At 34.8% G+C, this 12,340-nt stretch overlaps 1 protein-coding gene across 1 annotated transcript; it reads left to right on the top strand.

Annotated features, from left to right (window-relative positions):
• Window positions 1-10,761: 10,761 nt before the first annotated feature.
• On the top strand, window positions 10,762-11,700 carry LOC112832632 (olfactory receptor 6C75). The gene has a single exon (XM_025883367.1). The coding sequence runs from the start codon at window positions 10,762-10,764 to the stop codon at window positions 11,698-11,700; it is 939 nt and encodes a 312-aa protein (XP_025739152.1).
• The last annotated feature ends 640 nt before the right edge of the window (window positions 11,701-12,340 follow it).

Genomic DNA, 12,340 nt, shown 5'->3' with positions numbered 1-12,340 from the left:
GCCTTCAGCTCTCTTGATAATTCCTTAAACCAACAATTACTTAATACTAAATAGATTTTTTTTATTAGCTACCATAAATCCTGCTCTCTACAACTGCAGTTGATGTATAGAGCATACCCCAGTAACAGACTCTCAAAGGAGTAAGAATCTGGAACCAATTCATTAACCTGGTTTGGTCTGAAATCAGCAATGATTCCATTAGACAATGAAACACTGGTAGTCTACATGGACACATTTACAAGGCAGAGTTCATCTAGAATTAAATGCCTACTAAAAGCAAGGCTGAATAAAACTGAACAATGAATACAAGGCTTATGTAGGAGCTGGCTGCTTCCAAATGCATTAGACAGCTTAAAAAAAGAAAATGTAACTTTAAAGTTTCAATTATCTCATAACTGAAGAGATGAAATAGCCAATGTTAGATCCTCATCCTGCAGGTTCCTTAATTATCAAGCTGATTTAATTCACAACCTCTTCACATTTCTTATGTGAATGCTAGGACACTGATTGGGAAAATTGGAAACTGATCATTAGAATGGAGGCATCTCTGCAGATTCAGAAGACTCGGAGTACCTGAATGTGAAAGCACCACCTAGACTCCCTTCTCAACAGAAGGAATCATCTTTATCTTGCTCTGCTTCATGAAACTGACCATGTATCATTTGGAACCTCTATAGTTACCATGCATGAAGGAATTAGCTTTAAATTTTTCCTTATTTGTACAGTCACCATTCCTAGACTATTTCCTGACCTATAATATGTGTCAGAATCTAGACTTACCAGGAGATGGTAAGCAAGTACAAACTCAGAAAAGGCATGATTACATTGAAAAATTTTACCTGTCTTTGATAATTTATCTCAACATAAATATGGGAACCTATGTTTGGATGGATTCTCATGGCACACGTCCAAGAGAGAAGAAACAATTTTATATTATGCTGAATTTATTGAATTGAGTGCATCTCTCAGAAATTCTGGGTTTGAAATAATACCTTATATATTAAAAAAAAAGAAGAAGAAGAACATAGCAGGAAGAGGAAAATGAAGGGGCGAAATCAGAGGGGGAGACGAACCATGAGAGACTATGGACTCTGAGAAACGAACTGAGGGTTCTAGAGGGGAGGGGCATGGGGGGATGGGTTAGCCTGGTGATGGGTATTAAAGAGGGCACGTACTGCATGGAGCACTGGGTGTTATATGCAAACAATGAATCATGGAACACTACATCAAAAACTAATGATGTAATGTATGCTTATTAACATAACATAATAAAAAATAAATAAATAAAAATAATAAAAAACAAATAAATAAAATAAAAATAAAAAAAGAAATTCTAAGTTTGCTAAGCCACCTTGAATAGATAGAAGTTCCAATGGATTCTCAGGTGATTACTGAACTGATGATTCCAAGTTAACTTAAAACAAAGAAGTTGAAATACCATAAATTCCTTAATATAAAGTTTACAAACAATAGATTGATGGTATAGATAGTTTGGAAAACATTCAGCATGTTTAAGCTATTCGTTGGCCTCCAAACTCTATTCCCTAAGACACCAAAAGTTAAAACAAATACAATGACATTTTCTTTTTTAAAAAACTGAGGAAAGGAACACCTGGGTGGCTCAGTCAGTTGAGCATTTGAATCTTGATTTCAGCTCTGGTCATGATCTCAGGGTTGTGAGTTCAAGCCTCCTGTCGGGCTCCACACTCAGTGGGGAGTCTGCTTGAGGATTCTCTTCCTCTCCCTCTACCCCTCCCCTGCTCGTGCTCTCTCTCTCTTCCTCTCTAAAATAAATAAGATCTTAAAAAAAAAAAAACAAGGAAAAATGGAAGAGGATATAATGACTAAACTGGGAGGTACTGTTAATGAAAGATCCATTGAGCATCCCCACTAATGTCTCCCTTAAGTCTTCAAATGATGAAAGCAAGTTATTATACAACATCCAAGTATGTCTAGATTGGTAATAAAAATGATAATTGACAAAAATTGACCTTGCTATAGGAGATTCATCATGAAAGTCTAGGACAGAAATAAATGGCCAGCCCACTGAGGTAATTCTTATTCAATAACAGCAAGAGCAGCAACCACAATAATCATAATGTCTTATTATGAAAGCCTGACTTGAATTATCATGATTAATCATGAACTTTCATCCAATGCAGATTTGAATGAATTTCCAGAAAGCATCCTCTGTGAAGTAGAAAGTGTTCTGTTACAATTTAAGAAAGACCCTACAGGTTCACAACATACATGCAATGAATTTCATGGTCAATTTACAATGGCTAGTTATCAGAGGAAGAAAAAACTGAACTTGGTTGACAGATAATTCTGCATCATATAATAAAATTGCAATGAATAATCTACTGAGTCCCATTCAGGAATGGCCCTAAATGATAGTTAGGATAGAATGTTCTTTCCAGTAGAATTGTTTCCAAGAAGCTTACAGCTAGTCAGATGTAAGATTTTATACTGTTTCATGAACATTCATTAATGATATGTTGGGTAGCAAGAGGCTTAGAAAGAAATATTGGAGTATCAATAACAAAGAGAGTTAAGAAATTGGTACTTGAATGAGACTCTCATAATGGAACCAGAAGTTTGTGTGCCATGTGACAGTTCAACAAATATTCATCTGAAAAGGAAATTTATAATAATCAAGAGGATAAGATGATCCATTTTATGAAAGCCATTCACTTTTCCTGAACCATTTACTTCAATATTTGATTACTAAGTTAATGAAAAATATGACCATGAAGGCAACGATTAAATTTATGTATAAGTTACCTGGATGTCAAACCTGCCAGTACCCAAGATCATGTTGCACTTTTGATATTGCTCATATGCTAGAGGAAACAACCAGCTACCTGACAGAAAATTGGTAAGTTTACATCCCTTTCTTCATTGAGGGGGCTACAATTTGTATGCACTGGAAGAAAAACTTTTTCTGAATACGTATTTGCCTTTGCTTCCCACAAGGCTTCTTCCCACAATACCCTCTGTAGGGTACTAATTATTTTATCCTGAGCCACAATGACCTAAATAAAATTGGTTCTGAAATGGAACTCATTTGAAAGTAAAAGTGAGGCAGGGACACTGATATATCTTAACTAGGTCCTGTATCATCCAGAAATGACAAACACAGAATAGCTATGATGATAAATTTTGATCACTCATGAGAAATATAAGTATTAACCCAGTAACTGGGGTTTGTAGAAAATGTCTAGGTGCCAAGTATCCCCAGAGATCTTACTAGCATCCCCATTTAAGTGGTAAATTAAAATGGAACATACATGAGAGATACAGCAAGCACTCATGTAGGCAAACATTTTGATTTCTCAGAAATGAGGTTTAGGTCACCATACCAATAGCCAATAGTGCTGACTGAAGAAAAAATATATATATGTATGCAGAATATGTAATAGAAAAGGATATGTATTGAGAGTATATAAAGAAGTCCCAAAATACAACAATAAGAAAACAAAATTTAAACAGATAAATATCTGAAAACAAATGTTAAACGGATAAATATCTGAAAACAAATGTTAATATACAAAGGTCAAGTAAGCATAGTCAAGGATGCTTAATATCATTGTTCATCAGAAAAATTAATTAAAAACCCAATGGACACCTGCCTGGCTGTTTGTACAGCATGGGACTCTTGATCACAGGGGCATAAGTCTGATCCCTACATCGGGTGTAGAGATGATTAAAATATATAAATGAATGAGTGAATGAATGAATGCATGAATAAATAAAACCCCAATGGGATACTGTTATATATCTATCAGAATGAATAAAATAATTTTTTAAAAGACAATATCAAGTACTTGAGGCAAAACTATAGAAACTTTCACAAATTGCTAATGTGATACAAAATGCTGCAGCCACTTTAGAAAGCAGTTTAGTAGTCACTTATGTTAAACATACAATTTTTTGAAAATCTATCCCTCTTCTAATTATTTTACTCAAGTAAAATGAAATCTCTCCACACAAAATATCTTTATTCATTATCATCATAAACTGGAGACCACCCACATGTTCTTCAGTATGTGAATGAATACATTAACTGAGGTGCAGGCATCTAAAGGAACACTACTTGGACTACACAGGAACCACATACTCATTTACCAATCAACATGGGTGAAACATAACTTCATTTTACTAAGTGAAAGAATCCCAATCCAGAGGCTGCACATTATATGGTTCTATTTGTGTGATGTTCTGGAATGGCAAATATATCAGGACAGAAAATACATCAGTCGCTGCCAGGGTTGAGAGAGACAAAGGGTTGACAAGCAAGGGGCAATATGAGGGGTTTTGTGAGATGATGTACCCTTACTATGTATTTCTATGGGGTGGACACAAGACTCCATGCAATATAAACACCCATATAACAGTAAACAACCCATAGCGTGTGAGTTTTCTAAATGTAAATTGCAAATAATCATCCGGGATTTTGGTAGAACTCAAGAGGAACACATTCTGTGACAAATCAATCTCACCATTTTACAAATATGAACTCTGGATTGGAAGACTGCAATTGAAAGTGTGAACTAATGTTCATTTTATATAAAGTTATTCTTCATTATTCATGGAGTCCTTATTTGCACATTTGCCTACTCTCTAGCATGTATTTTTAACCCCGAAATCAATCCAGGGGGCACTTTTGCAGCCAGTCCAGTACATGGGCAGAGCAGCAAAGAGTTTGAGTTGAACAAGGTGATGCTCTGCCTTCTTGTTTCAGCTCTCATACCTTAATCAAAGTCCTTTTCATAGCGTATATAATGCCACATTTTTTTGTTTTAATTAGTAATTTCACTGCTTCTAATGGCCCCCAAAGCATAGTACTAAAGCACTAAGTGTCCTGAGAGCAGGAATGCTGTGATGTGACTTAGAGAGAAAATACCTGTTGGGTGAGTTTGGGCCACGCATGAGTTATAGGCTATTGGCTTGAAATTAACAAATCAACAGCATAGTACATCAAGAAAAAGGAAGAAAAAATCTGTTGCTCTGTTTGTGAGACCTCTCCTGAAAGTGCTAAAGTAGCATCTTTACTGCATGATGGAGCTATGGAAAAGATGGAAAGCAGATACATTTGTAGATTCATGAGATGAAATAGATTTTTTAAAAAGGAGGGCGCATAATGACAGCATTGTTGGAAGCCTGACAGCCAAAGAACTTTATGGTCATGTTACCCATTGTTAGGAAATGTTAAACTCTACAGAGCTAGTGCTGTTGGCTCATGTTTTTCTTGATTTTCAAAGATTGACCTGATGCATATTCTTGAGTTATCTTTGCAGGATTTAAACCCCTTTGAGCACTCAGATACCAGACCAACTAAAGCCAGAGAAGCAACGATGCTGACAATTGCCAGCCCTTGGGATTTCAATCAACAAAGGCACTTTAAGATGACTTTTGCCCCAATTCCATGCTGAATTTCCCATTGTGCAAGCCCCTGGATAAATACATATACACCCTTAGTTTAAAACTTCCCCAGTTTGTTGTTGAAGGAGTCACTGCTTTCGGAAATATCCCAGGTGTTCCCTTTACGGATTGCAAGTAAAGCCCTTCCTTTCATATTGTTTAACTTGCTTGTGTTTTTTTGGCTCAGTATCCACCAAGAAGTAAACCCAGTTTCGAGTAACAAAACCACAATAATAATTCTGTAGCAAGATCACTATATAATGTAAAATTAGGAAAATAGCATTTAAGATATTTTTTTTTCTGATTGGTGGAGAAACCCTTAGGATGTGCTAAGAAGCATTGCTTTGTTTACAACATAAGAGAAAATGAACTAGGTGAGCCACACAAGCAGAAAGGAGTTTATTAATATGCCATCTATAAATCTGACTCACCTTTTTTCATCTGTCTTTTGCTTATTTATAATTTTATATATATTCATTTTATTCATTTTCATTTATTCATTTTTTTATTTCATTTTCTCAACTTTATAAAATGAAAGCAAATACTAGATAGTCATATTTTTTTAACTGTGCATACTGGATAACTAACTGATGAATAGTACCACTTCAATCACTGGGGGGGAAATATGGTCTCAGGTGTGAATTTAAAAGTAAACTAAAGCTAAAATACAAACAAGTCTTAACATGAGTAAACTGATATGGCATACCATAGGTTTAACACAATGTTCAATATTTGATGGATTTTTCTTTAATGCATAAAAGATTATTTCTTTATTTATATGGTTATTCTTAATTTAACAGATTTATTACTTATATTCTGTCAGTCTTTACACATGTTCCTACAATCTATTATTGAAAATATTGACATAAAAGCAGATTCTGCTAAAAAGTTTGAAAGTAAATAAGTTGCTATGCTCACTGGAGATATGTTTATTGTTTAAAATTGTTATTAGAAGTATCTGTTTGGGGGCACCTGGGTGGCTCAGTTGGCTAAGCCTCTGCCTTCAGCTCAGGTCATGTTCTCAGGGTCATGGGATTGAGCCCTGCACTGGGATCCTTGCTCAGCAGGGAGCCTTCTTCCCTCTCTCCCTCTGCCCCTACCCCCAGCTTGTACTCTCTCTTTCTCTGAAATAAAAAAAAAATTAAATTAAAAAAAAAAGAAGTATCTGGGTACTGTACTGCTTTGCACTATGCAAAGTGCATATTGCCCTTCAAAATTTCATGTCTACCTGGAACCTATAGATATGAACTTATTTGGAAATAGGGTCTTTGCAGAGGTAACTGAAGAGGAGCAGAATAACACCCCAAAATATGCCTTTTTGGCATAGGGTTATTTTGAGCTGGTTATTCTTTAAAAATAACAAAGGAAAAGCTCTGAAAACTGAGAAGTTCCTTTTTTTAGACACTTAATTTATATAAGGAAGCTCCATTTGTAAGCGTGTCTCACTCTCTGTACTGGGAAGTGGAGGATGATCGAATCTCAGAAACTCTTAACAAAAGGGAAGGCAGGGACTCAAATCTGCGTAACAACCATACCCTCATTCACTGTGCTTCACCTGATAACTTCCTATAACTAGCTATATCACCCTACAACATCTTCCTTTGGCTTTAGCTGAAGATATTATTTAAGGTGGTGGCCTTGGGCCGTTTTGGGGTGTTACTCAGTTTTCCTGGATCTCTCCCATGTGTACAGGAGGTATACATGCTATTAAACTTCTGTTTATTTTTCTCCTGTCAATCTGTCTTTTATTACCGTGTGGTCTCAGCCAAGAATCTAAAAGAGTAGGGGGAAAGTTATCTTTCCTCCCCTACATAATCAAATGAAGATGAGGTCATATATATTAAGGCGGTTTTCCAGGTCTCTGGATATAATAACAGTTTCCCCATAATGTATAATTTTAAATAATATTTTGGCCCACACATAAACATCATATAAATATTATTGCAGCAATGTTTGTAATGAAACATGAGCATATTTATGACACATTATTCAAGTTCTTGACTTTTATTATGAATAAGTTAATATACTTTGAGTTTAAAATAGCTGCTCTGCTTTAACAGTCTCCTTCTTCAGTGTGCACTCAGTATTCCTTAGTCATATATCTTGAATAACTTCATATCTCAAAAAAAACCAACAATATCTTAAAATCTTTCTTCAGAAAGTGCCTAGCATTTTAAGATCATCAAATAATCCCAATTTCCACTGAATTTAAACTATTTATATGACTTATGGAACTCCAGGATTAAATAGCAACTAAATATAGGTCTCAAATGATGAATGTAAATGGGATATTATAGATGTATTTCCAGATCAATACAGGGAGGAATAAAATGATGCATGGGATGAGGGAAATATTGCTTGTATTAGACATGAGAAAAGGAATCTGAGATTTCTAAAATAACATAGAATTGTCACCCTTTGCTGTAAGAAGTGAAAATTATGCACACAGCTGTCTCTAGCATCTGTGTGCTCAGAACCTAAGCTTGAGCCCAACACATAATAAGCATCTAAAAAATAATTATTGAATGAATAAATGGTACTGATTCTAATCATGGTCAGGTTTTTTATTCCATCGTTCAGTGGAAAGATATAAAACCTTAAAGACAAGCCTGACATTTCTTATGGTATAGAATGACAGAGACCTCAGTCCCAATCTAAATCATCACAGTGAATTCTTAATATTTTCCCTAAGATTGGAGAAAAACCCACGGTTCACAACTTAAATCTATTGCCATTGAGAAATTGCTAATCTCTTACTCCATTAAGTTTCTTCTCCTTGTAAAGTTATGGACTATTATAAAAATTTAAACCCTTACATATATTTTTCTGCTCTGATTTCAGGCCACTATCACCAAAACATTGTATTCTAAATGGTATACTAATTTGGACTACAGTTTAATGCTGGTGTCTTGAGAACACCAATCTCCATGGTACCCTTTGTTTATTCATTCAACACCAAAACATTGTATTCTAAATGGTATACTAATTTGGACTACAGTTTAATGCTGGTGTCTTGAGAACACCAATCTCCATGGTACCCTTTGTTTATTCATTCAACTAATCCCCCTGAGTCCATTGTGAATGGAGCAGATAATATTATGGCTAGCCTGAATAACATTACTAAGATCATATCATCTTGCCCACCAAACTTGGGAAGATATTATATTCGCCTTCATTTCAACTATAACATTTCGTTTCAAATAGCAAGTAAGAATAGGTAGGATATCTTGGGACTTCAGATCCTTAGAGAAATTTGGGTTGATGTATGCCCTTTATGAAAAATTGTAGAGGAGTTCCTGGAATTATTCTTTATTATCAATATTTTGAGTATTTGGTCACAAATATAAGATGGCAGAGAAGAAAGATTGCAAAGACTTTTGAAAAATCTCAAAGCACTTGTGTTTAAACAAATTAAAGAAGCCATTAGAAATGACATTGTCTAAACCAGTCATATATACCATAAAAGTAAGTATGTCTTTAATAGTTTCAGGAATATAATTTTGCTTTAATAGAGTAAATTTATGCTTTATACAAATAATCTCAATTATGCACAGTGCTATATGTGAATAAAATTAAGCCACACAATTTATATGAAATATATAAATGAAGACATTTTTTAAACTGCTACAATTTAGTAAGAGTTTCATGCAACATTTTTGTTCATTATAACATAAATATTTGGTGATTGTTAGGATCACATAATGGTTTTGTATTCTTATCTAAATATCTTTTAATAATTATTTTTAATATAGTCAATATTAGGACACATGTAATCATTTTTGCCTAAGACTCAAAATAATTTATTTCCTGTCTTAACACTGAGCAGATCTACTTTATGCTTCAGTTTTGTCAATGTGAATTTCAGAGCGTGAAGGTTAGTATCCATCATATAAAGGCAGAAGCCAAAATAAATGCATATCTTATGACCACAAAGAGAACAGATGATCGAAAGTAGGAATAATTCCCTTCCAGCAAATTTGTAGGTAAAGAATTTAATAAGTTCATTAATATACTAAGTTAATTAGCTAATTGTGAGTAAATATTATTCCTTTTGAAAGCTCTGAAACCTCTGAAAGATGTAGAAAACAAGTGAGACATTACAGACTTAGCCAGGCTGTCTGGACAGTTAAGCATTTCTTACAATGATCTTAGATGACAGCACTTCTAAAGCTTTTATGGAAAGTAAGAACTTCAAACAGGAAAAAATTTAAACAAATCCTATAAAGCATCAAGAGTTGCATTAAAGCCAAAAATTAAAAAGAAGAGTAATAAGAAATACTCTCTGCCTCCCAAAAGCTTACCTTGAATGTTGAACTATTCCTTTTGTCTCCCTCAAGAAAAGAATAGGCAATATTAAGGAAAAGTGCTAAATCATTTTAGAACTAAGTAAAAACACTTATAGTTTACAGAAATAAAATTAGGACTCAAGTAAAAGTATTGCTTTATGTATGAGAGAGCAGACTCATGATAGGTAGATAGTAAATACAAATATATTTAAGAAGAATATATATATATCAAAAGATTTGTTTATTTATTTTAGAGAGAGAGAGAGGATGGGGGAGGAAGGTCAGAGGGAGAGGAAGAGAGTCTTAAGCAGACACCTCACTGAGCATTCTTCACAACCCTGAGACCACGACCTGAGCCAAAACCAAGAGTCAGACACTCAACTACTGGGCCACCCAGGTGCCCCAAGAAGAATGTATTCACAATCTTAGAAAAGACCATTATGACAGATTCATAATTAAAATGAAAATTATGGAAGAGACATTGGAATTAAATAAATAAACAAATATGTCTGCATACTATTATCAGGTACACATTACTCTACCAGATGGGCAAATGGTCTCCGTAGATTGTAAAAGATTGAATGAGAGAAGGAAACAGAAATGTTTATTCAAAATAGAAATGTTAAAAAATATATGAAGAAAAAAGCAACAAAAAAATACCTTCAAAATTTTGCAATATGCTGGGAGTAAGCTCGGAGTTTTAGATTTTCATCTCAGAGGTTTTAATCTCTTTTTTTTCTTGTTTTCAGGAATATATCAAAACATTCAGAAGACAGGGATTTATACTGAGATATGCAAGAATACAATGAAAGAAATATAAGAATAATTAATTAATATATTACATAATAAATGTCAGCTTTAATAAGTATTTTGTTTCTACATACCACAAAATCATTTTTCTCTAAAAACATAAGGCAGCAATGATATTTTTTTTAAAGTGTGTCTATGTGTGTGTGTGTGTGTGTGTGTTTCTTTCTGGTGTCATAACTTTCTTATTTTTTCATCTATTTTTCAGCTAAAACAAAGAATACCATCATAAAGAAGGAAAATAATGAGAAATCTCACAGCAGTAACAGAGTTTATTCTTCTCGGATTTACAAATGACCCACAGTGGCAGGTTGTACTTTTCATATTTCTTCTTGTTACCTACATGCTCAGTGTGACTGGGAACCTGATCATTATCACCCTCACCCTTTCAGATCCCAACCTGCAGACTCCAATGTATTTCTTCCTTCGAAACTTCTCATTCCTAGAAATATCATTCACGTCTGTCTGCATTCCCAGATTCCTTGTCACTATCACGACGAGGGACAGAACCATTACCTACAACGGTTGTGTGACTCAACTATTTTTCTTCATCTTCTTGGGAGTGACAGAATTTTACCTTCTGGCTGCCATGTCCTATGACCGCTACGTGGCCATCTGCAAACCTTTACATTACATGACCATCATGAGCAGCAGAGTCTGCATCCTTCTTGTCTTTAGCTCATGGCTTGCAGGATTCCTGGTCATCTTTCCACCAATAATCCTGCTGCTGCAGTTGGATTTCTGTGCCTCCAATATAATCGATCATTTTATCTGTGACTCTTCTCCACTTCTACAGCTTTCTTGCACAAACACTCGCTTCCTAGAACTCATGGCATTTTTCTTAGCAGTGGTAACACTTATGGTCACCTTAACACTAGTTATTCTCTCTTACACATACATCATCTGGACAATTCTGAGAATTCCTTCCACGAGTCAAAGGAAAAAAGCCTTTTCCACTTGTTCCTCCCACATGATAGTGGTCTCCCTCTCTTATGGCAGCTGCATTTTCATGTACATTAAGCCTTCTGCAAGGGAAAGGGTGACTTTAAACAAAGGAGTAGCTGTGCTCAATACCTCAGTGGCTCCTCTCTTGAATCCTTTCATATATACACTAAGAAACCAGCAGGTGAAGCAAGCCTTCAAAAACATGGTCCAGAGAGTAGCCTTTTCTTCAAATAAATGAATGTGATTATGCAAAAAGTAAACCCCTAAAAGCAAAGTTGAATGAAGAACTCTTTATGTAAATTCTTCAAATACCTTAATTCATTCTTTCAGATAGACATATATATATCATCAACGCCTCTTTTCCTTATTAGCCTAAAAACCAGGTCCTAACCGGTTTTCTATATAGGAAACAGTCAGTCTTATCCCGTGTAACTAAATTTCAGATGTCAATAATTTCCACTGTTTCTCACATCAAAGCAAAGCTGCTTATACATTCATAGAAAAGATGCAGGTTGTTATACTGTAAAAAGCTACTAAAAACCATATGCAAATATGGAATGCATTTTATGTGAAATAAAAATATGTATCAATTAATATTTCTCAAATTTCTTCTTCTGTTTCACCAAGAAAACATGTTTACAGATTTTATTTATTTATTTGTCAGAGAGAGAGAACACAAGAAGGGGGAGTGGCAGGCAGAGGGAGAAGCAGGCTCCCCGCTGAGCAAGAAGCCCCATGCAGGACTCGATCCCAGGACCCTGGAATCACAAGCTGAACTGAAGGCAGATGCTTAACCGACTGAGCCACCCAGGCATTCTAAGAAAACATGTTTAAAATTAAAAGCATTATTAAAATGTCTACATGAATTCATCAATAAA

The sequence above is a fragment of the Callorhinus ursinus genome, unplaced genomic scaffold (assembly GCF_003265705.2).
Source record: "Callorhinus ursinus isolate GAN/ISIS: 27379988/994484 unplaced genomic scaffold, GSC_fseal_2.0 scaffold44, whole genome shotgun sequence".
Lineage (NCBI taxonomy): Eukaryota > Metazoa > Chordata > Mammalia > Carnivora > Otariidae > Callorhinus > Callorhinus ursinus.
This window is presented reverse-complemented; position numbering and strand designations above follow the sequence as displayed.